The sequence below is a fragment of the Taudactylus pleione genome, unplaced genomic scaffold, assembly GCF_031769625.1.
Source record: "Taudactylus pleione unplaced genomic scaffold, aTauple2 ptg000335l, whole genome shotgun sequence".
NCBI lineage: Eukaryota > Metazoa > Chordata > Amphibia > Anura > Myobatrachidae > Taudactylus > Taudactylus pleione.
Window position 1 is genome coordinate 1,169,384 of NW_028284736.1, and position 26,425 is coordinate 1,195,808.

Consider the following 26,425-nt stretch of genomic DNA (forward strand, 5'->3'; position numbering starts at 1 on the left):
TATGGTCTATGTGACAGGCAAAACCAGTGCTGGTGTCCGCCAATCCTACAATATATGGACATACTGAAGCACAGCCTTGTCCACAACCGCATACTGTAAATGAACCTAAGGGTGACAGGTAGCACAATTTACTAGTCAATAACTTTTTGTAAATTTTCCAATAAGAAAATTTTTGTAAACCTCTGGTATAGACCCTTTACTATCTGCTGCAATGGAAGGATGAAATAGAAATGCAACAAATATTATCTGTTAATTGTATTTCCTTGAGTCTATGCTTCCTGCCCATTTTGTGTATTATTGTTGCTATTATTATTACTATTTTTATTGTAGTTATTATGTTGCACTTGTTTGTTTTCTCCTTATTTATGGTGTGTGATGCTAGGGGAGGAGTCAGAAGTCCCCAGTGGAAGGGTGAGGAAAACAGCATATTGATTATAGAGTTAAGTTGGCCACACACTAGGCCAACTTACATCCAACCAGCCAACTAGTTGATTGGTTGGAATGAAAATCTGGTAAGGGATGAAAGTAAATGGCAATCAACAATTTGCTCCCAAACACTGGAAAATGGACAAAAACTGTTGTTTGAACAAATTGCTTAGATCAAACATTTAACAAACTTGTCTGACGACCATTTTCATCTGTTTTCTGTCATTTAGGAGCAAATTGCTGATCATCATTTACTCCCATCCATTACCAGATTTTCACTCCAACCAATCAACTAGTTGGTTGGTTGGATGAAAGTTGGTCTAGTGTGTGGCCAGCTTTATACTGTAAAATACACACTATAGTCTTCATGAACAGCACATGCCGCTTACACATTGTTAAGGAGATGTGAAAGAAAGCCCCAAACCAGTACAAACCCCATGCCCATATGTGATCTTAATCCGTCTCTGCTAATCACCCACAAAATGGCGTCCTTCACTCTTTATAGGAGATGTGGTGTTTGGTAAAGTGAAGCTTACACATAAAATGTCCATCTATGCTATGTTGTATTACTGAGTACATTTTAATTATCTCTTTTTTTTGTAACAAATCCTTCTGTTGTGATTGATATAAAAATATATACTGTGCTACTGACCTATTTTCCCTGAACTGTTGTTTCTAGTGATCTGATTGCAGAGTTGTGTATATTCTGTATTTGGGTGGTATGAATTAATTATGATGGCTTTGGGTGTCGGAATGAAATTTCCTTTAATGCGATCAGGCAGATACACAATGTTACGGTTTGAAGGCATTGGGAAAGGGATGAGAAAGTAGCATTTTCTCTTTAATTTGTCATGTATAATGCAAAGCTGCCAATATATATAATTGTCTCGTGCGAATATATTTTCCGGGAAATATGGAAAGTAAAGCATTTTCCACCTCTCTGTGATTGGATTATTGCACCGAGAGCGTCTGTTTGTAAATGATTTTCTTTATTTCAGGAAAGTTAGTAAATTGAGTCTTGTATTTGAAAATAGGACAAGGCATGCATACAGAGTGGCTTCCCTGTAACATTTCACTAAATTGAATTAGAATGTCATGCCGTGCTTGTATTTTCTTATTTGTGCTACCTCGCATTTGTACCGTTCATGGATCATTTTTGTTGTCACTAACTTGACATTTGTATAATAAATAGAATAAAATCAGACCCTTTTTTTTTGCGTTCACATAAATCAACTTTTTGATTTTATTGAGCTTCTCCTTAATTAGAATTCTGTGGTTTTCATAAGTGTTTCTCAGCGTGTTCTGCAGAACAATTATTATTCTTCAGGGTTTTTTTTTATTGGTGATTTGAATTATTTTTAGCATCCGCATTCCTTTTTGTTTCTTGTGTTTAAAGTGTAAGTTCTTCTATATCATTTCTTGGCTCGTATGTTTTGTAATATGGATTGTAAATTATTCCTTGCTTTTGCCAATGTGTGTGAAGTTGCTCTTTTATTTTAATAATAATAATAATTAATTTATTATTGTTATTATTATTATTATTATTATTATTATTATTATTATTATTATTATATATATATATATTTTTTTTAAAGCATCAACCCTATAAGAACAATTTGCTTACCGGAATCTTAACATTTTTATTTCTCCGTTGCTTGTTGTTTTCCAAGCGGTTATTAATGATTTAAAATGCCAAAGTGTGACATAGACAACCATGGTAACAACTGACACATGCAATGTTGATAGTTGTGTGAGCCAGTGTCTCTGTCTGGCAGCCATAAGTGTTTTCCCTCCAGAGAGACTTTTGAAAGGAAATAATGATTGTAGGATTAGCACCAAGGAGTGAAGAGAAATTAGTATCATACGCATTGCATACAAGGCACTTAACTGCTTATTTAAAGAAATAAAAGATGGTCTTGAGAGTTTGGAAGTTGAATTTGGCCTCGGGCTAGTTATGTTTATAACGCTAAGCCCACTCCCAATGCCTATGTCTCATGCCCACTACATGGTTCTCTCATGTAACTCCCTGGTGGTATAACTCTTTACAGACCACTGTATAGTCAGCTGGAGGATAAGGATTAGAGCATAACAAGATTATTCCTTCCACCTGAGTGTGCACCAAGAATTGGCTTTAAATACATGTGCATGGTTTTGGTTGATATACTGTATATTTATTATTGCTTATTTTGGATGGTTGCTCGTGTGTAGTTGATTATGATGGTGGCGCTGGCACTCTGATGCAGAATCATTCTGTGGGTCATGTAAGAGATAAGAGCTGTTGATATCTATTACAGCAGGGTATTACTGAGCCATAACAATCACCTGTGTGTCTTTATTTACTTCTATGACTTGGACTTTGAAAGTGGGTTATGATGGGTTCATACAAGTCTTCAGTAAATTCAACATAACTCCATTCACGTTTTTCGGACTGTTTAACCCTCTTTTTAGTGGTATGTAGCACTGTGAATACTGGTGTAAACCCTCTGGTATAGATAATTATCTCTGGCATGATCAGTTGTCACTGAGATAATAACTTCCACAATTTTCTTTTTAAGGCAAATATTTTAATTTTTTTTCTTTCTAAATTGTTTTAGGTCTCCAAAAAAGTTGCAGATCTGATTCTAGAAAAGCAGCCATCCTATGTAAAGGTAAGTACCACATTTCCCACCTCTCCAGAAATGGTACAAAAATAAATGTGTTTCAGGGTAACAGTTATAGTACTGAATCGCCCCCTACATATAATGTACAGTATGTTATGCGGGCAGTATAACTGGGGGACGATTCGGCATTATAACGTGCCTTATCCGGGCAGTATAGCATGGGCAATTCAGTACTATAACATGCGTTATCTGGGCAGGGTAACTGGGGGGGTGATTTAGTACTATAATGTGCGCTATCCAGGCAGGATAACCGGGAGGGGGGCGGGGAATGATTCAGTACTATGCATTATGTGGGCAGTATAACTGGGATGGGGGGGGTCGATTCAGTACTATAATGTGCGTTTTCCGGGCAGGTTAACCGGGAGGGGGGGGGGGGGAGAACGATTCAGTACTATGTCATGCATTATCCGGGCAGTATAACTGGGATGGGGGGGGTCGAATCAATACTATAATATGCGTTTTCCGGGCAGGATAAACGGGAGGGGGGGGGGGAGAACGATTCAGTACTATGTCATGCATTATCCGGGCAGTATAACTGGGATTGGGGGGTCGATTCAATACAATAATGTGCATTTTCCAGGCAGGTTAACTGGGGGGGGCGATTCAGTACTATAACCTGTGTTATCTAGGCAGGATAACTGTGGGGGGAGGGGGGCAATTCAGTACTGTAATGCGTTATCCGGGCAGGATAACCGGTATGTTTTTGCTTGAGCAAGCTTTACCTCCCGTAATTTTCTGCTATGGTGCTGATTCTAATTTGGGGACTAAGCAAATAAACCAAGTACAGTACATTTGTACTTTGTCAAAACCATGCAGCACTGCAGGTGGGACAGATGTAAGGTGTGCAGAGAGATTTACATTTGGGAGGGGCGTGTCCAGCATTTGTGGGCTATGTGCAAAAGCAGCCAGTATTTACCCTGCAAATAAAAATTAAAAAAAAAGTATTTGCACCCCTTACATTGCAACATGGTTTGGTCCAGGTGCAAAGATACAGAACTTGATTTTTTTTTTATTTCCATCAGCCTCAAAGTGCGCAGCTGCACATCCCACCAGGTTCTGTTGGAACATTGCTCTTAATTCAACCTCTTATGCTGGGAACCCACTGGCCGACATAACGCGCGCACGTCGCCCACTGTGTACAGACAATATGTCTGTGAACGACGTTGTTCAGACATATTGCGTCAGCTGTGAAGCACAACCGATGGCAGATATATCTGCTCATTGTGCTGTGTGTACAGGCGGTCAGCTGCAGAAGCCGGCAGGGAGGGGGTCGCGTCACGACCCCTGGCCAGCAGAACCCACGGCCAGAGGCAGTAATGGTTGTTCAGTGTGTATCATCTGCTTATATATCTGCATATATCTTTCCTGTGTGTACCCAGCTTTAGTCTGCTTTATTTATAGTTATTGCCTGTCTTAGCTGTCTCCTTATATTCTTTTGCATTGACATTACATGTTAATGAGAGGGAGGAGGCATAGTCAGCAGGCATTCTGGTAATGTAAGAAGGATTGCACCTTCCAGTAAAGCTTTGGAGGAGGATAAATAAAATTGTTCATTTCTGGGGTCTGTTTTGTTTTTCTTTTTTTTTTTTTTTTTACTCTCAAGTCAGGTTTTAAATGTATATATGGGGCCTATATTTGCTGGTGATTGATCATTCCTGTAATATTAAACATAAACTGATAAATAAAAGTGTAGATATGAGGTGAAAGGTAAATGTTATTTCATGTATAATGGTAAACTTTACCTTTCATGAAGGGTTGGATATCACATGTGCTATTGCGGTCTATTTGCAGACTGTGAGCTGTAATTGTACAGTTCCATTTTATGTGAAGGTAAATGTGTCTTTACTTATGGATAATCTTTTGATCTTTTTTTAATGTAATCCAATTAACTTCTGTTTGGATATTATGAATATTTAGTGTGCTGAGCGCCAGGAAAATATAAAGCATTTGATTGAGTCTCTAGTCATAATTTACGTTGGCTTTGTAATAGATTGTAACCTGTTGCTTTACAGAGCCCACATTTTACTATTACCGTATATACTCGAGTATAAGCCGAGTTTTTCAGCACATTTTTTGTGCTGAAAAAGCACCCCCTCGGCTTATACTCGAGTCATGCCCGCATGGTACGCAGCTGAGTAGCGTACCATGCGGGCTGCGGTGCAGACTGTGTCTCTGTGACACAGCTGCACCGCGTGTGTAGCGCTGACCAGACAAAGTCCGGTCAGCTCTACACAGTGCCAAACACACAGCCGCTGGAGCCGGCAGCTGTGTGTTTGTTGTAATCAGCAGCCGATGAGAGTCTGTCAGACTCTCTGTCAGCCATTTTCCAGCTCCCGCAGTGGGTAATGGGAGAGACATCATGACGACGTCTCTCCCATAATGCAAAGCGGCCGGAGGAGCTGATAGCAGCGGCGGGACCAGGAGCGGGGTTTCAGGTAAGTGTTTTTTTTTATTTTTATTAGGACTACTGGGGGCACTACCAGGGGGGATTACTTCTGGGGGTACTACCAGGGGGGGATTACTTGTGGGGGCACTACCAAGGTGGGATTACTTGTGGGGCACTACCAGGGGGGGATTACTTGTGGGGGCACTGCCAGGGCGGGGATTACTACTGGGGGCACTACCAGCTGCTGCATTTCCCACCCTAGGCTTATACTCGAGTCAATAAGTTTTCCCAGTTTTTTTGGGGGTAAAATTAGGTACCTCGGCTTATATTCGGGTCGACTTATACTCGAGTATATACGGTAGATTGTTTATTTTACAATCTACTTTATTGACTAATAGCTGGGATACCCGGCGTTGCCCGGGTTGAAGACTGGACCCTGAAGTACATCTGCAGCCTTCATGTTTTTACATTGTCCTCGCCTATAACCTAGATAACTATGTACATTAGGAGTAAATGACGATGCGGGCAGGCGTATTCTCATACCGTTGGGAATGGGCTATATCAGGAGCAGACTGACTTACAGAATAGAAATCAGTGTAGCTTCCACTTGAGTTTCAGAAAACCATGCAGAACAGTGAGGGTGATCCTACTGCGTACGGATATGCTTAAACACTTACCAATTGGCCACGCAATATGTCTGGTCATGCATCACATCTTTAAATATGCCCGACCAGTTGTGACGCCATTGTCGCTTGTTCCTGTGGCCAGCATATGGGTCAGTCATCTGTACAGACGCAGATGTGAACGATATATCTTTCAGCAAAACGTTGTCAGGGCATGCTGGCACCTATAGGTCAACAGCAGCTGGAAGGCCGCATGTTGAACAGCCCTGCTGTGTAGGGCATGTGGCAGTAAAGGTCTTGGTGGTGGCAGCCATTTTGCATTTTTGTCAAAACCATTATTTGTGAAAGTGGAAGAACGGATTTCTACTGAATCCATAGGCAACAGTATTAGTCATGTTGGGACGTACTTGGTTTGTAGTGAATCGACAACCTGTTCTCTCATGGGTACAGGTACTACCTACAAAATGGCCGCCTGTACTGTGTATAGGCATCTGGTTCTCTCTAAGCTTTCCCTTTGTTACTTGTTGTGATAGTTCTCTTGGATTTTATAAGTTCCAAAGAAAAGAGAAGGTTTACGAATCCTTCACATTTTTCAGAAAGTCAACACGCGTGTTCTCTGCTCACTGACCGCTAATTATAGATAAAACACAGCCTCTGTTTCTGGACACATTCTCCGTATGCCACTTGCAAATATTTAATGAGAACCTTTTATATAAGAACAGCAATTATGTCATCAAATTGTCAGGCTGCAAAAGCTGAGGACAAAGTACAAGCTGTGAGTGACAGCCCCGTTACACAGTGGTGTTAGATACTGCGGCATCTCAGAGAATTGGCTGATAAGTGAGGGATGGAGCCTTGTGGAATAAAAGTGATGTGTTATTTATTCAAATCAAAATGCCAAGTGCTCCAGGTCTGCATTGAGGAGTTTTAATGCACTTTGGGAACGCAGTTTTGCCACTTTGAAGCGACCAGTCCTTTGTTTCCTGAGTGTTAAAGCAAATTAAATAAAAATGAAATGTGGAAAATGAAGTTTATTTGACTTCTATGTATACTTTAGTATTGTATTGTTTTCGTTTTATGTTGTTAGTGTGCTTTGTGGCAACGGTCAGTAGTAATAAGCTGGGTACACACTATGCGATATGTTGTTCAATCAGCCAACAAATGACATATTACATACTGCATCTGTCCATGTGTACAGAAGCTGTGTCTGTGAGCGACATCGTCCAGACTTATCGGGTCGGCCGTGCTGCACAGCCGATGGCGATATATATAGCAGATATAGATGCGTCCACATACATTTAGCCTCCTTGCGCGTTAAACAGCCCTTCTAGTCGCGTCATGCCGTGGTGCAACTTGGTAGCGCAGAGCGTCTTTTCGTGCAACTTTTTCCATTAAATGTTTCTTCACAAAGCGATGCGAACAGGAAACACAAGCTGCTTATGATGATTAATGATATGCGGCATGTCTATATTCTGTCTGCTACTGTGACTGTATCTGCATGTGAAATGCTACGTTACAGTGTCACAGCCGCTGACACTGTAACGTAGCATTGCGCATGCAAATACAGCCGCAGTTGCAGACAGAACATAGCATTTTAATAAGTATAAGCTGCATGTGTGTCCTATTCACATCACTTTGCGGCCTTCGTTCATCACCTCGTCCCATCTGCTGTTCTGTACGGCAGATGGGACAATGCAATGAATGATGTGGTGCACTTCGTGTAGTGTCTACGCAAGACCACACATAGGGCCTGATTCAGGTTCGGGAATAGAGAAGAAAGAGCAAGTAACACTGCATCTTGGTAACACCATGCTGCACTGCAGGTGGGGTACTTGTAAGGGGAAGCCGACGGACGAAATCCCGACCGCCGGCTCCCCGACTGTCTAATCACTGCAAGGCACTAATGACAGTCGTCGAAATCCCGCCGCCTGTCATTAGACCTATGTCGGGAGCCCGACGCCCGGCATACCGTGCGGGGGTGGGGGAGGGCTAGGTTTTAGGGCTCCTGGGGGGACTTAGGGTTAGACACCCCCCTGGGAGGGCTAGGTTTAGGCTAGGGGAAGGGGATTTAGGGTTAGGCACCCCCGGGTGGAGGTTAGGGTTAGGCACCTCCCCAGGAGACTTAGGTTTAGGCAACGGGGAAGGGGTGGTTAGGTTTAGGCACTGGGGGGGAAGGTTAGGTTTAGGCACCCCTAAGGGAGGGTTAGGGTTGGGGGGGGGGTAGATTACAGTTACTTACCTTTAGAAGCAGTCGGGATTTCCACCCCTGCTGGGCTAGCGCGGGATTACATACCGATTCCGATGTAAGAATTGCAGAGAGCTTTAGCTTTGGGAGGGACGTGTCCAGACTGAAATCTAAATTGCTGTGTAAAAAAAAAGCTTTCCAGCATTTGTGGGCTACTTGCAAAAACAGATACCTTTTTCTTGCATGCAGAGTAAATACTATGTATTTGTACCCCTTGCAGTGCAACATGGTTTGTCCAGGTACACAGGTACTTGCTCTATTTTTCCAACTCTGAATCAGGCCCTTAGTGTACAGGAGAAACGAATAATTGGAAACGATAACACTGCACAACAATGAAAATGTTTCCGATGTGAAAATAGTTACTTCTAATTGATTTCAGCATGCAAAGAATGAATATGACATTTAAAACTCTCAGTTAGCTCTGAGTTCCGAGATATAGCCCATTTATGACGATGTAGGGGTATTCCTAGTGACGTGGGCAGAATGGAGAGAATCTTACCAGCAATCTGTGTTCCACGCAGGGGGGGCGGGGCCTAATGACCCAATTAAATGAATCAGTTATTTGTCCCCTCCCCTATTCAAATATATGCGATTCACGGGATTACCCACACAAGATAACTGTGGTGCACTGAGTGACAAGCATAGTGAGCGATTCCACCAAGACATTTCAGCAATGGAGCAAAGATATCAGGGTAGGTGATCACTACTGTTGGACAGTGACAAGAGATGCCCCAGAAGAGGAGTACAAGCGACAAGCAAAGAGAAAGCACCCCCATGAATAGGCCACTATATTACATAGTACTTTCCTATGCTGTGTGTTTGTTTCGTATGCTGTATGTTTGTTTCGTTTTGTGTTCTTATTTGTGATTGATTGAATTAAAACAACTGTTATTTATTTTCTATCAAGAAAATATCAGATTATTATAAAATAGCTTTTCACTATGACTATATTACTAATGTACATACAGTATAGTGCAAGTAGTGTAGCTCAAAAAATAGAGCTAGTAAAAACATTCTGAAATCATTTTAGTTTTTCTTGACCTCAGATTAGTAATGTATGACTATTTTTAGAAAGGAAACAAGTTACAAGTATTAATTTGTTGTACAGTGATATCCAACATAATATATTGTTCTGTCATTAGTAAGATTGCATAGTGTGAACACTTGTGTGTTCTCGGACTTGGTGAAATTGGGACGACCGTCACATCTTTGTCACATTTGTATAGTGTGTACCCAGCTTCTGAAGAAACGACCAAATGTCAGAAATGCTTCTTTTGTCCTAGTGCAGGAGACTGTGGGTGCTTCCGTCAGCTGTGATTACATTCTGTTGAGTGATTATAAAGCATATAGAGTGTAAATATCCATGGTTTAATAGTGACATAACAAAGTGCCGCTGTATTTTACCTGTGGGTTCTATTATGTAGTTGAGCATTTGGGCAGTTTTGGGACTCAGTGGGCTCGATTCAATTCACCGCGCTATTTGGTCCGACAGTTGCCAGTTAAGTCGGAGAATGCTGGTTCTCGCGACATAACATGGGTGTATTTGTTTTTTAAAATTCAGTCATTTTTATTGGTTTTAACATATATAACCTATACAGTAATACAATAAAACATATACATCATGGTAGGTAGGAGGAAACAAATGCAAAATACAATATATATGGACATAAAACATTGTATGTAACCTAAGATTACATAAAGAAAAGAAAAAACAAAATAAATCAGAATGTACAATATAGTCCACATTTGTGCACAAAGTAGTAGGAACCCGAAGGCGCCTTTCAGGCCCATATATCCGGATAAGGTTATACAAATACCCCGCCACTTCTAGATATATCAATTATATGGTATCAAATATAAGAAAAAGCTTCCACATCTGCCAGATATTAAAACTGCACAATTGGGGTGTGCAAAGAAGAAAAGCATAATATCAATGGGGTGTACACAATAGACATTAAAGAAAAATAAGGGGACTAGTAAAATTTACAGTACACCCATCATAAGTATACAGTCGGGTGCATAAATATTGGGACATTGACAGAATTTTCATATTTTGGCCTCTATTCACCACCACAATGGCTTTGAAATGAAACAAACAAGATGTGCTTTATCTGCAGACTTTCAGATTTAATTTGAGGGTAATTACATCCAAATCAGGTTAACGGTGTAGGAATTACAACGGTTTCTATATGTGCCTCCCACTTTCTACTGCAGGGTCCATACGGTATCCACAGGATACCTTGGGGGTATAGGTGATGACGTCAGTCTTCAGGCACCACAGAGTTAAAGTTTTCAGCCTCCCAGGATGCATCTGGGTCCCTCTCCTATACCCCGCCCCCGGGCCAAGGCATCTCAGTTTCGTCGGTGCCTGGCTCGGAGTCGGAGGCACTGTGCAGAGGGGGGCTATGAAGAGCCCCATAAGTTTGTTTTAAAGGCAGCACTGGCTGCACATCTGGGAGTACAGCATGGACAGTCAGTACTGACGTCCATGCTGTCTCCCCTACACCCCGCCGGTACCAGAACGCCGGTACTGATCCAGGGATGCTGGTAGACATCTGGGGTCACGGCTAGCGGTGCCCCCAGATGTCTTGGACCATGGCTGGATCCCAGGGGATAGCAGGTAAGCAGCGGGGTCCCGCGGTGGGTCCCCGCTGGTCACATGGTCCTGAGTCCCCAGGCAGGGGGCTCCCTGGGGACTGGCTGCAGCGTGGAGCCAGGCGACCAACCTGCGCTTCCACTACCCCCTGGGACAGCGGGCCGCTGCTGAGCGGCATGCGCTGTGGCGTCCCAGGGGTTAAATGCATGCCAGGGGAGCGCGCTTTCCCTGTCTCACAGCCGGCGCCTCCCCTGCTGCACACAGCCTCTCTGCTCTGCCTGATTGGCCATAGTGTGTCAGCGCTGCTCCCCCAGGCCGGCCTCCTTCATCCTCTGCTCCTCGGTGGCCATCTTTGAAGCATGGTGAACGCTGCTGGAATCCTATGAGCGGTGGCATTGCGGTCTGGGTCCCCCAGCATACCTCTCCTCTGTTTGTCACAGGTGAGTGTATGCAGCGCTGAGTCCTACCAGCCTGAGGGTCTGAGTAGTTGAGTACCAGCGCTAATAGTGCAGGGATTTGTTTCTTCTGCATTGTATGTGACTAATCTGCTAGCCTGCTGTCTGTACTTTCACTTTCTACTGTCAGCCATATTACTGTCCTTGATCTTGCTCTGCTCAAAGCCCTTGCAGTGCGCGGTGTGCAGGGTGTTATTCACACTATACCAATACGTATAGGTGTGAGTGTCACATACTTACCATCATGTCTGAGGCTGATTTTCCTCTCCAGCTAATGTGTACTAAATGTAAGGTACCAATAGCGGAGGGGGAGGGTAACACGGAGGGGTTATGTCCCCAGTGCCTGACACTGTCACGGCCGATTATGGTCACGGTCCCGGTACAGGAACCTCCCTGGGCTTGTTTCGCTAAGGCGCTTACAACCCTTGTGGGCCAGCTAGCTCCGCCACCTGCGTTTACCCAGACGGGTTTGTCCCAGCAGTCAGTGGTGTCGTCACCCATGCGGGAGTTCCCGAGGCAATTGATGGTACCCCACAGTCTCCCTGTCCCTTCCCAGGTTTCTCCGGAGCCTGCGTGGGTTAATACTCTAACTACATCGGTTCAGCGTTTGTCCGATGTTTTACAGGGGGAGTCTGTGTTGCGGCCTCATAAACGGCCGGTGGCGTCTTTATCTGCTCCTTATGGAGATAACGATGAGACGTCAGATGATGGGGAGATTCTGGATCTATCTGACAAGGAACCTCTCCGTACCAAAGAGCCGGACGCTATGTCCAAGGTGTATATCCCTGGTCTTATTCGAGCGGTCCGCACGGCTTTAGTTATTGATATTGATCCTTCGGTGGCCACATTCAAATATGCCTTTTTAAGGATATTAAGGGTGAGGCTACGGTGTTCCCTCTTTCTGATCAATTAGTGGATCATTTAGAGGAGGCGTGGAAAAATCCAGGTAAACGGTTTCAGCCCCAGAGGCGCTAAGCTGTGGCTTATCCGTTTGCTTTCAATTATTTTTCTAAGTGGGAGTCCCCTACGCAAGTGGATTCACATGTCACACGCCTAGTCAAAAGTGCCACGTTGCCCATGCCTTCGATGTAATCCTTGAAGGATGTCACTGACCGCAAGGTGATCTGCCTCAGATCCGTTTATTCCCTTGCAGGGAAGCATCCAGACCGGCTATGGCCGTGTGTTGGGTAGCCAGAGCTATGGAGCGCTGGGCGGATAATTTGGAGGCGTCTTTGATCTCTGACTGTTCGGCTGAACAGACCGAGTTGGTGGGCAATCTCCGAGACTCGGCCACTTACATTAATGAAGCGGTCTTAGATATTTGTATGCTCACCTCTAGGATCTCCTCTGCAGCCGTGGCTGCTCGTCGCACCTTATGGTTGCGTTCTTGGAAAGCGGATTCCAAAAAAGGGATTAGAAGGTCTGCCTTTCAATGGATAGGTACTATTTGGTCCAGATCTGGACAAAATAGTAGCTACGTTGGCAGCAGCAAAATCTGCATGTCTTCCGTCTGCTACGATTCCTTCTAGTGCTGGTGGGTCATCCTTTCGGCCTCACAGGGCCCAAGGTAGGCCTAAAGCACAGTCCTTTCCACGGCAGGCTGGGACCAAGAAATTGTCCAAGCCCAAGAAATAGGTCTGGAGTACAAACCTGCGGCCTGACGGTCCGGGCCTCCCTTTGGGGGATCCCAAAGTGGGGGGCCGTTTGCTTCAGTTCGCCCAGTGCTGGTCGAGGACTACGACAGACACTTGGGTTCAGGAGGTGGTCTATCACGGGTATGCCCTCTCCTTTCGGTACAGGCCTCCATCCCGGTTCTTTTACCACAGGCCTTCCGCTAGACCGGAGCAAAGCCTCGGAACTGCGGAAGGTTTTGCACACTATGCTCCAGGCCGGAGTTTTAGTGTATGTTCCAATTTTCCAGAGGGGCCTGGGTTTCTATTCCAATCTATTTCTGGTGCAGAAACCCAATGGGTCTTGGCGTATGATACTAAACCTAAGGGCCCTCAACAAGTCCTTGAGGGTGCCTCTGTTTCGGATGGAGACCCTGCGGTCCATTATTCTGGCACTGGAACCTGGGGACTACAGGGTGTCGTTGGACATCCAGGACACTTACCTGCATGTCCCTATTCTTTTGCGCCATCAGCAGTTCCTCAGATTGGCAATCTGCAACAAACATTTCCAGTTCCGGGCACTGCCTTGTGGCCTGGTGACTGCTCTACGGGTATTCACCAAGGTCATGGCGGCTCTCCTGCGGACGCAGGGAGTCCGACTGTTGCCTTATCTGGACGTCCTCCTGTTGATAGCGGGGTCTCCAGAGCTTCTTTTACACCATCTGGATCTGACGATTGCGGTACTGCAATGTCACAGCTGGTTGATACAGCTGGTGAGGTCCACTCTCACCCGTCTCAGAGGATCCTGCACCTTGGGGCCTTATTGGACTCCAGGCTGCAGCGGATCTTTGTGACGGAGGAAAAGATCCTTACTTTGTAGTTGAGGGTGCGCAGTTGTCTGCAGTGTCGTCGAGTGTCGCTACACTCGGCAATGAGGTTATTGGGCTCAATGGTGTCGGTATTTGACATGGTGGAATACGCCCAATTTCACTCCAGACCTCTGCTGCTATTGATCCTGTCCAGATGGAATGGATTGCCTCAGTGTCTCAAGTCCCAGACGATGGGGCTCACTCCGGACGTTCGCTTGTCTCTAACCTGGTGGTTGCAGACGACCCACCTCAACAAGGGTCGCCCGTTCTGGGTGGCGAACTGGGTCCTGTTAACAACGGACGCCAGTCTCCAGGGCTGGGGAACTGTCGCGGGTCCACACTTGTTTCAGGGCAGGTGGACTTGGGCGGAAGCGGAGCTTCCAATAAACATTTTGGAGCTCCATGCGGTGTTAAGTGCTCTCTAGCTGGCACAGCCGGTTTTCCAGGGACACCCTGTGCACGTCCAGTCGGACAACGCCACCACGGTGGCCTATTTAAACCAGCAAAGAGGAACCCGCAGTCGGGCAGCACTCGCAGAAGTGTCCCGTATTCTGGTCTGGGCGGAGCGCAATCTCCCAGCAATTTCAGCAGTGTTCATCCCGGGAGTCCTCAACTGGGATGCGGATTTACTCAGCAGGCAGGACGTGCATCCGGGAGAGTGGTCTTTACACCAGGTCATCTTTCAGAGTCTGGTGGACAAGTGGGGTCTTCCAGAGATAGACCTCATAGCGTCCCGGCACAACAACAAGTTGCCGGTGTACGGGTCTCGAACAAGAGACAAAAAGGCGTCTCTGGTGTATGTCCTGTCCGTCCAGTAGACGTTCCAGTTTGCCTACCTTTTCCCTCCATTTTACCTTCTTCCGCGGGTAATACGGAAATTCAAAACGAGAAGGAGGTACGCTACTGTTGATAGCTCCCGAGTGGCCCAGACGGCACTGGTTCTCCGACCTCCAGAGTCTGTCAGTAGACGTTCCTCTGAGGTTACCATTACGACTGGATCTGCTGTCACAGGGTCCTTGTCTTCACCCGGACCTGACTCGGCGTGGCTGTTGAAACGGTCATGCTAAGATCCAGGGGGTTTTCTGGCTCCGTGGTGCAAACCATGCTAAGAGTTCGTAAACCTTCCTCGGCAAGAATCTACCATCGTGTGTGGCATACTTTCTTCCGGTGGTGTAGACCTAGAGGGTATTCCCCTAGGGAGTTCCGCCTGTCTAGGGTGTTGGCTTTCCTACTGGATGGACTGGATCATGGGCTTCGTCTGGCTTCTCTGAAAGTGCAGGTGTCTGCCCTGTCAGTCTGGTTTCATTGTGGGATTGCTGCGCTCTCTGATGTGCACACCTTTATGCGAGGTGTTCTTCGCATTCAGCCACATTTTGCTCCACCGGTGGCGCATTGGAATTGGGCTGTGGTCCTGAGAGTTCTCCAGGGACCGCCGTTTAAACCACTGGACTCAGTGGACTTTAAATGGCTTACAGCTAAAACCATATTCCTTCTGGCCATTGCCTCGGCCAGAAGGGTTTCGGATTTAGGGGTTCTCTCTTGTAGACCCCCTTTTCTGAATTTTCAAAGGAATAGGGCGGTGCTTCGCAATCGTCCGGGATTCCTTCCCAAAGTGGTATCCTGTTTTTCACATCAATGAAGAAATTGTTGTGCCGGCTTTCAATTCACCTGGACTTTCAGTGGGTGAAGCCACTTTGGATGTTGTGCGGGCCTTAAAGGTTTATGTGCACCGCACTTCTTCGTTTAGGAAGTCGGACGCCTTGTTTCTCCTCTATGGCTTCCGTAAAAAAGGTTGGCCTGCTTCAAAGCAGACTTTGGCAGGCTGGATTCGTATGGCAATTTCAGAAGCTTATCTTCATGAAGGTCTTTCAGTTCCCTTCTCTGTGAGGGCTCATTCCACTAGGTCTGTGGGTCCTTCGTGGGCAGCTAGACGTGGTGCCTCTGCAGTTCAGATCTGCAAGGCTGCTACGTGGTCTTCTGTCAATACCTTTGTGAGGTATTACACTTTTGACACCTTTGCCTCTCAGGATGCTTCCTTCGGGCGGCGGATTCTCCTCTCAGCACAGGAGCGTCCCCACCTTTGAAGGATACTGCTTTGGGACATCCCCAAGGTATCCTGTGGATACCCTATGGACCCTGCAGTAGAAAATAAGAGGTATGGTAAGAACTTACCTTTGTTATGTCTATTTCTACGAAGTCCATAGGGTTCCACAGGACTCCCGCCCTGTCGCACCTGTACTGCAGATGGGCTTTATTCTGGTCACCAGTTTTTCCGTCTCCCTATGGTGAGATTGTGATTTTCGTGAGTGTCCAGATCTTTCTTCTCTCTCTTTCTTCTCCTCCTCCGGCCTATGGCTTGTGACGTAACTGAGATGCCTTGGGGCGGGATATAGGAGAGGGACCCAGATGCATCCTGGGAGGCTGAAAACTTTAACTCTGTGGTGCCTGAAGACTGATGTCATCACCTATACCCCCAAGGTATCCTGTGGAACCCTATGGACTTCGTAGAAATAGTGATAACAAAGGTAAGTTCTTACCATATCTTTTATTTTTTAAGGGGCCAAAAGTAATGGGACAAACTAAACAATCCTAAATCTAACTTTCACTTTTTAATACTTTGTTGCAAATCCTTTGCAGGCAATTACAGCCTGAAGTCTGGAACGCATAGACATCACTAGACGCTGGGTTTCATCCCTGGTGATGCTCTGCCAGGCCTCTACTGCAAATGTCTTCAGATCCTGCTTGTTCTTGGGGCATTTTCCCTTCAGTTTTGTCTTCATCAAGTGTAATGCATGCTCAATCGGATTCAGGTAATTGACTTGGCCATTGCGTAACATTCCACTTTTTAGCCTTAAAAAACTCTTTGGTTGCTATTGCAGTATGCTTCGGGTCATTGTCCATCTGCACTGTGAAGCGCTGTCCAATGAGTTCTGAAGCATTTGACTGAATATGAGCATATAATATTGCCCGAAACACTTCAGAATTCATTCTGCTGCTTTTGTCAGCAGTCACATCATCAATAAATACAAGGGAACCAGTTCCATTGGCAGCCATACATGCCCACGCCATGACACTACCACCACCATGCTTTCACTGATGAGGTGGTATGTTTTGGATCATGAGCAGTTCCTTTCCTTCTCCATACTCTTCTCTTCCCATCACTCTGGTACAAGTTGATCTTTGTCTCATCTGTCCATAGTATGTTGTTCCAGAACTGTAATTGCTTTTTTAGATGTTGTTTGGCAAACTATAATCTGGTCTTCCTGTTTTATGTGGCTCACCAATGGTTTACATATTGTGATGAAGCCTCTATAGTCACTCATTGTTGACTTTGACACATATACACCTACCTCCTGGAGAGTGTTCTTGATTTGGCCAACTGTTGTGAAGGGGTTTTTCTTCACCAGGGAAATAATTCTTCTGTCATCCACCACAGTTGTTTTCCGTGGTCTTCCGGGTCTTTTGGTGTTGCTGAGCTCTCCGGTGTGTTCTTTCTTTTTAAGAATGTTCCAAACAGTTGATTTGGCCACACCTAATGTTTTTGCTATCTCTCTGATGGGTTTGTTTTGATTTTTCAGCCTAATGATGGCTTGCTTCACTGATAGTGACAGCTTTTTGGATCTCATATTGAAAGTCGACAGCAACTGATTCCAAATGCAAATATCACACCTAGAATCAACTCCAGACCTTTTACCTGCTTAATTGATAATGAAATAACGAGGGAATAGCCCACACCTGTCCATGAAATAGCTTTTGAGTTGATAGTCCCATTACTTTTGGCCCCTTAAAAAGTGGGAGGCAAATATAGAAACCGTTGTAATTCCTACACCGTTCACCTGATTTGGATGTAATTATCCTCAAATTAAATCTGAAAGTCTGCAGTTAAAGCACATCTTGTTTGTTTCATTTCAAAGCCATTGTGGTGGTGAATAGAGGCCAAAATATGAAAATTCTGTCAATGTCCCAATATTTATGCACCTGACTGTATGTCCAAACTATTGCCTCCCTACACCACCAAATCTACCGAACTCATCCCTAACTACAAACTAAACATATGCTCAAAATAAAACAAATAAAAAAATAGTAAAAGATATATAATTGCCCAAAGCAAACCTCCCTATAACCCCCACCCTGTATAACCTGACCCCAACCTAAGCATACCTGGATCCCCACCCAAAATTCACTTTAAAATCTAACTAAATACCCATTCCCCCCTACTTTGATAGACAAATACAGAAACAAATAAATAAATATATCTCAGGAGCTTAACCCCCCAAACCCAGAGAAAGGATAATAATACCACAATGTAACAGGGACAATATGCTATATGGCCATGAGCCAGATATGGCCCAGCTCCCCGGCACAAAAAGAGAAGGAGATCCCTCCAACCCAATAAAACATAACAAAATCTAGGCACATCACCAGAATTTTAAACAATCAGAGCAACAAGATATACATATAGAAATATATATAAAATGAAAAAAATTTAAAACATAAATAGTAGACATCAGCAGAGTAGTCAAACAATTAACATCAGAGAAAGGATCATTAACATAACAAACACAATGGTCTGCAATATACTAATCAGGCCAAGCTTCAGCCTCCTGGGGAATAATGAAAAGAAATAAAGTCTCGGCCCAGCCTGCCCAAGAACAAACATAATAATACATAAAGTACTGTAACGGCAATTCACGACTCTCCATCACATCCGGTAACAATAGATAATGGACTTCTGGAGGAGCCACTGAAGAATCAGAGTATCCAGGGACTGAGAGATCGACAAACTTGGAAGGAAACACAATCACTAAGGAGGATAAATCCATAATTGTTTGTTTTGCAGACAAAGTGAGGTCCTCACATTCGGAGAGAGAAGGAGAAAATGGGATACTAACGAAACCCCCAACATTGGCGGCAGATGGTATCTGAGGCTTGAATGTGGTTAGGCAGATAGAACCAGAAGTATCACCACCCTCCAATTCGGGATCACAGGCCTCCATTTCAGTAAGCTGTACTTCAGGCGGGATACGTTTAAGAAGCCGGCGACCGCAATCTCTACCGCCGGCTTCCCGAATCCTCTATCCCGCCTAGGGTTAAATGACAGGCGTCTAAAATCTAGACGCCTGTAATTTTCCCGACACCGGGAGACAGGCGCCCGGCATCCCGATTGAATTGATGCCGGGCGCCGTGAACGGACAGCCGTGGGGGGGGGGGGACCACGGGGGGGAATTAGGGTTAGGCACCCCCCGGGAGGGTTAGGCTAGTGGGAGGGAGGGTTAGGGTTAGGCACCCCCGGGGGGGACTTAGGGTTAGGCACCCCCCTGGGGGAATTAGGTTTAGGCAGCGGGAAAGGGGGGGTTAGGGTTAGGCACTTGGGGGGGAGGTTAGGGTTAGGCACCCCTAAGGAGGGTTAGTGTTAGGGGGGTTGGTTAGGTTAGTTTATACTTCCCTAAGGGACGATCAGGATTTCCAGCGCTGTCGGGCTTCCGCTGCCGGGCTCTGCTCTTTTGTCGGGCTACCGCAGCCGGGAATCGGACTGCCGGTCATGGCAGCCGGGATCCCATACTGAATGCCTTCAGGCTGTGTTAAATCATAACATGAAAGAGAGAACTCAAAGTGCAATCTCTCCACTCGTGCCACGAGCTTCTCTTCAGAGTTGGTGATGGCATTAAGGAGAAGTTCCATATTATTTATAGAAGGCATAGCCATCACAGGAGATAATTGTAGAAATTGTAGAAACCGGTAGGTATCAAATACAGTATAGTAGTATAATACAGTACTTCACTGGAGATGATCAAAAACAGCAGGCACTGTAATTAAGGATACTCAGGATAACCAACAGAAGATCCACTTTCAGCCTGCAGGCCTTTGCTGATACAGAATAGATCTTAAAAATGGTGGCTGGGTTCAGACACTGCGGGTTCACATGCTGTAAGTCACCAACAAACCACACACAGTAAGGAGATGCTTATCCACCTCTCTAATAACTCATGGCACTGACCGGCATAAATACACATCCAGTAAAGGAAGCAGGAGCAGCAGCAGTTACTTAGGTTGAATACAAGATGGCGGCCGGGCCCGGGAGTCGCGGATCCACAGAAGCCCACAGAGGACCGTGGAATGACAGGAGCAGGGTCCTCCAACTACCCGCCCACACAGGACATCATCCAGGAGGGCAATGGAATCAGTGCCTGAGCCAGGAGCTGCAGTAATCTCTGCACCCAAATCCAAGATGGCGCCTGCTATTGAGAGACACGCTGCAGGGGGAAAGCAGTTGCATTCACAGAACAGCAACCAGATGAAATAGGCAGGCCGAGGGACTTCAGGAGCGCGGAGAGGTAAGTAATCAACAATGTACCAAGGTGGGAGTCCAGTTAGAGGGTACAGGATATTAATTCCGGATCTTTGGGCCTAGGAGCTGTAAAATCAGCCTCATTCTCCTAGCTCGTACTGGCCACGCCCCCCAACATGGGTGTTTAGTTGCAAGAGCCAGCATTCTACGACTAAAGTGCCGGCCACGCTGCTATAAGCGCCGCGCTAAGCCTAAAAACAGCTGCCCGGCCGGCACTTTTGTCGGATTTCTCCTCGCACCCTCAGGGGGGTGCAAGAAGAAATACTTTAGTTGGACCAAACAGCGGGGTGAATTGAATCGAGCCAGTTGAGCATTTGGACGGGCTTGGACCTCAGTATGTAGTTGAGCATTTGGGTAGGTCTTGTCCTCAGTATGTAGTTGAGCATTTGGGTAGGTCTTGTCCTCAGTATGTAGTTGAGCATTTGGGTAGGTCTTGTCCTCAGTATGTAGTTGAGCATTTGGGTAGGTCTTGTCCTCAGTATGTAGTTGAGCGTTTGGGTAGGTCTTGTCCTCAGTATGTAGTTGAGCATTTGGGTAGGTCTTGTCCTCAGTATGTAGTTGAGCATTTGGGCAGGCTTGGACCTCAGTATGTAGTTGAGCATTTGGGCAGGCTTGGACCTCAGTATGTAGTTGAGCGTTTGGGTAGGTCTAGGCTTCAGTATTGTGGAATCTGGAACCTCATCCAGGCTCCAGCAGAGTACAGACAGTGTCTCCCAAATTCTATTATCTTACAGTGGCCACTGGTGAGAAATGAACACACGGGCAGACAGTTGTGCGTATAATGAATTCTCCAACTTTATTTCTCAAAACAGCGATTTTTATAACCTTCTCATTTCACTTGTATAAAGGGTGTTATCAGCCCTGGCTTAACCAATCACGTTACAGTGTTCAGCTCATCTGTAGCTTATTGCTTAGCCAATCATATTACACTATTTGTGCATAAATATAGATGAATACTCTTTTGTCTAATAAAAGCTGTGTTACTTACAGGGGTAAAACTATAGGTTACATGTTTCTAAAATGTTTCAGCATTTGAATAACTCACACTTGTTTATGAAGCTGTACAAGGCTATGATTATGCAGTTAAGCAATTGTAATACTTGTCATTATAAATATCACAATCTTAGTATATAGTTGAGTATTTCGGCAGCTCTGGGACGCAGTATGTAATTGAGCATGAGTGCAGGTTTGGGACTCAGTGTGGCGTTTAGCATTTGGGTAGGGCTGGGCCTCAGTATGTACATGAGCATTTGGGCAGGTCTGAACCTCAGTATGTACAGTAGATCTGTGTTTTGGCGGGTCTGGACCTCGGTAATGTTGTTTGGTCATTTGGGCTGCTCTTGGCCCCTGTATATAGCTCAGCAATTTTTTCCATGTTTGGTTCCAGTCTGTATCTCAGCATTTCAGCTGGTTTGGGACCCAGTGTATAGCTCAGCATTTTTGCACGTTTGGGCCCCAGTATGTAGTTCAGAGTTTGGGTAGGTCTAGGTTACAGCATGTACTTCACATGTGGGCAGTTCTGAGTGCCAGCATGTAGCTCAGCGTTTGGGCAGGTCTGAGCACAGTATGTAGGTGACCATTTGGGCAGGACTGGGCACAGTATGTACAGAAGTTCACCATTTGGGCAGGTCTGGGCACAGTATGTACAGTAGTTCACCATGTGGGCAGGTCTGGGTACAGTCTGTAGCATGGCATTTGGGCAGGTCTGAGCACAGTATGTAGGTGACCATTTGGGCAGGACTGGGCACAGTATGTACAGTAGTTCACCATTTAGGCAGGTCTGGGCACAGTATGTACAGTAGTTCACCATTTGGGCAGGTCTGGGTACAGTCTGTAGCATGGCATTTGGGCAGGTCTGGGTACAGTCTGTAGCATGGCATTTGGGCAGGTCTGGGCACAGTATGTACAGTAGTTCACCATTTGGGCAGGTCTGGGTACAGTCTGTAGCATGGCATTTGGGCAGGTCTGGGCACAGTATGTAGTTACGCTATTTCAGAAGTTGGTTATGCCTAGTTCCTAGCATGTAGCTCAGAGTTTGGGCAGGCCTGGTCACCAGTATGTAGTTCTTCATTTGGCCCAGTTCTGGGGCCTAGTATGTAGTTAAGCTGGTGAATTGTTTGATATTTAATATTAAAAAAACATGGTCTAAAACTGCTGGGCAACGCCAGATTAATTGGTAATGGACTCGCCCAACAAAATGGCTGCCTTCGTTGTATGTACAGTAGGCTATGCTACCAGTTTTAATTCTTAACACTAGCTGACTTTTTTGTTTCCTTGCATCTATGGAGAAAATATAAAATGTCATTAGTAAGTTTTTAGTAGCTAAATAAGTCTGTACCCTGCATAACTGAGTACTTGGCATCCAAAGTAATTTTGATTAACTTCAGCCATATTGACTGCATTGTTATTTGCCAGCAGATGCAAATTGCTGTCACATGCTGCCTGCTCTCACCTGCCATGTGTGACAGGCCATTTTCCATTTTGATTAGTGGGTATTGAAGTATAACTAAAATCCACAATTTGCATGAAAGCTGCACATAAATTGATTTTGCCAGCTATCGATCAGAACCAGCTTTCTGTTCCAAAACCAACAATAATTTCAGTAAGTCACTGACGAGGTGGGCCAGACGTGTTCACAGCTCTTTATAAACCGTCCTGACAATTATTTTGCCATTCGCTAATGTTTTGTGGTTGTGTTTGTCTCGCATAAATGTCGTACAAGTAATATCAGACTTCATTCCTCAGAATACAGAACACTTCCCTTCTGCCTATTTGTACTGATTTAAGGGATTTCGATTCACAATAAAAATTAAAAAATCTGCTCAAAATGATCTTAATACTTTAGTTGGGGCTCATGCTGAAGTAGACTGAAATGCAATTTGCACCTCTTTTTCCCTTGCAAATGCTGACTGAAATGTATTTTCAGCTTACGAGTACAAAGTTGATCAGCACTTACAGTAATCGAGTTCCTCCACTTAACGGCTGAATATGCAAATTAGAACGCAAGGGTTAGAGGGTATATAGCATGTTATGGAGCTCCTATAATCTGCGGCTGGCCCTCTCCGTGGCATCATTAACCTAACATTATCTGGTTTGAACGGAGTTCTGTTCACGCTATACTGTTACCATATGATAACGTAAAATAAGAAAGACCGTTCTTAAGCTGGGTACACACTACATGATGTAACGATAGATCGCGCGAGCTGTACACAATGCATGATCCGCTGTACGAGGGCGCAATGTGTTGTTACAATAGCACAAGGTTCTTCACTGCGTTGTCCCATTTGCTGTACAGAACAGCAGATTGGATGACTTGGTGAATGACGAATCGGTTGTACATACTACACAATCTGTACGTTATATCATTCTGATCTGTCACAGTACAATATTTCATATAGTTTGTACATGGCTTTAGATGACAATGGCAGGAGTTTTAGGACAGGTCCTTTCTAGACATACCTATACCCACAACTTATATCCCTTTCCACAAGAACACTAGGAGCCGTATTCAATTTGAACTGAGCCGCGATACTTTTTCACGGCCCGGACTTTCCGCCTAGTTCGCCTGTTTTGTAGGCTGAAAAGTATCGCAGCCGTGCCGGCTTTACCCTTCATTTAATATGGAAGTAGGCGAAAACGGGACCCGGCGAAACTTGAACAGGCGGAAAGTACTGTCAGTTTTGGGGAAATCAGCCTGACACCCCCCAAAAGACGCTCTGACATGGGGGTTCCCTATGGTACCCTCCGATTTGGCTTGCTGAAGGTATGTGGTGTTTTTAAACGGGCTCAATAGCTGCTAAACAGCGTTTTTCTATTCCTGATGCAGAATAGTATTTAGGAGGTTTTTTTCCAAATAACTTATCCCAGCAAATTTGGGGTACTTGAAAATGGGGGTCAGCATATTTAAAAGTTGCTAAAGTGAATTTGAAAAAAATCGTGAAACATCCACCTGCTGCAAACACCTGCAATCAAAAAAACACCCGGGGCATACTTGGGAAAAAATACCTCTTTCCCCCCCCACCCCCCGAGTCAAGTTTGCTAGTTTTTAAGTTTGTACCCCCCAATTTTTATTTTTTTTGCTCCCTTTTTCAGTAATTTTTTGGGGTGTCCTTGAGTGTTTTTTTTTGTTTGTTTGTTTTTTGACACAGTTTACCTTTGGGGGACTGTCTGAAGGCTGCAGGGGGGTTCCCGCAATGTTGCACCCCAAAACCTCAATTCTGCACTTTTTTCCACCTCCCATTCATGGACGAAACTTTTCTGCCCATTACATTGCATTGACTTTCCGCCTAGGCGAAAAGTCTTTCAAATTGAATACAGGGTAAAAGCAAAACAGGCGAAAATGACGTCATCGGTGAAAAGTTTCCGCCAAAAACACACGGAAACTGACTTTTCGCCTCAAATTGAATACTGCCCTAGGGCTCAAATAAGATTGACAGGGAATCTCTAGAAGTAGGTAATGGAATTATGGGGAAATTAATTCTAAAGTTGGTGATTTGTCTGTTTAAATTACATGAAATACATCCATAAGGCACATTAAAATAGATATTTTTAATGTCTGATACATCTTTTGTATTTCCCCTGGAGAATAGAGGAAAAACGTCGTTTCAGTAATATTACATTAATTTTACATATTATATGTATATTAAAAAGTGTAACTTAAAGCAAAAGCATCTCATTCATGGGGTGTTTCCTTTCCTGCAAGTCACACTTCCATCATATATATGGCCAGAGGGTGCAGAATATTCCTGACCGTCCTCTGCTGTCCTATTATAACTACCTTTAACTCCTAGTTGCCAGGTCTCCCTAATTTTTATAATGATATTCTCAGGTTTCTATCCTTTGGTCCTTATATTTATGGAAGTAGTATATAAAGTTTGGTGACCATTTAAAATATATTTAAACCAGTTTAATATACATCGTATGATTATTATTGTTATAATGTACCAGCCCGTCCACCTCTCTCCAGATCTACATAGTATATAATACACTCTGGCTAAACAATACAATAACACAAGAGGAACTGGTGATGAGTCATCTAATTAAAACCATATCAACTTCCTCTCGAGAATTAACGTTTTATCAATGCTTAAACACCAAATAATCCCCCCACCTGTATATCTGTCTTGTCCTTTCCTTACCACAAACAGTGATCTAGAAATTAAAACTCCAGATTCTTAAATATGCATGTCTGAGCGATGGTTCTATAAGCCATGTTAACGGCCCGTCATGTCCCCATGGACGTTCCCGTCAGTGCAAGGTGCTTTGTGCTGCCATCCACATACCTAAAATAACCCACTCTCCCCAGTTATTTTGCAGAATGTGTGCTATCGGGAAGGAATACGTGGTTTTCCAACTTCCTTCAGTTTTTATGCAAGTTATAATATTTGGCAGATCTAGTTTTCATTCATATGTTACTTTGTAGACAAATTGAAGCTTTCCACCTTGTCTTAATTCTGCCAGGCACCGTGTGTCAAAGGCTAGTGGGATATGCTGGGACTTGTAGTTCCACAACAGCCGAAAAGTCGCCGCATGTCTAAGCTTGTTTTAAATATTACAGCTTGTAAGAAATAGACTCCCAGTTAATATGATATCTTTGTTATGAATCTCCAATGTAATGGAATGAATTGTGATTTCCACTGACTACTGACAGGCTGTATATTATATTACTCTGGGATCAGGGGAGGCGAGGGGAAAGATAATGTGTTCATGGCATCTTGTCAAACCGGCATTCTATCTCTGCTTCATATATAAACACTGAGTTATTATCACTAAATTCAAATGTAGACATGGATGTAGAATGGTATAATAGAAAGGGGTATTATTTCAGTGTTCACCTTTCAATTTTCAATAAATCGCTACAAAACCCAGCCACTTCCAATGCAGGTTTTACTTATTTTATTTGTAAATATCAAGAAAAGTGTCATGCGGAAACAGGTTTAGGAACGTCAAATGGAAGGTGCGCAATACATTTTATAGGTTAGGGGCCTGTTCTTTATAAGAAATTTCCAAGAAATCCCCTGAAAACACCCATTTTTGGTGATAGCTACGAATTGTAAGTATTACCTGGATGTATTTAGGAGGGGACTGCAGGAGATATTGGAGATATCATTATTGCTATTTGTGAGACTTACCAAGCTTTCACGTGCCTGGTCTGATGACCCTACATGCACAGTGGTGCAGCCGACCTCCCAAAGCAGAAAGTGAAG

The 26,425-nt window shown here is 44.5% G+C and overlaps 1 protein-coding gene across 2 annotated transcripts in view; it reads left to right on the forward strand.

Moving 5' to 3' along the window:
* The window catches only part of VPS50 (VPS50 subunit of EARP/GARPII complex), a 259,035-nt gene that overhangs the window by 56,977 nt on the left and 175,633 nt on the right, over positions 1-26,425 (forward strand). For both annotated transcript variants that reach the window (XM_088443849.1, XM_088443850.1), the window contains one exon: positions 3,021-3,074. In XM_088443849.1, coding sequence (XP_088299975.1) covers positions 3,021-3,074 — 54 coding nt within the window. The remainder of the gene's footprint in view (positions 1-3,020; positions 3,075-26,425) is intronic.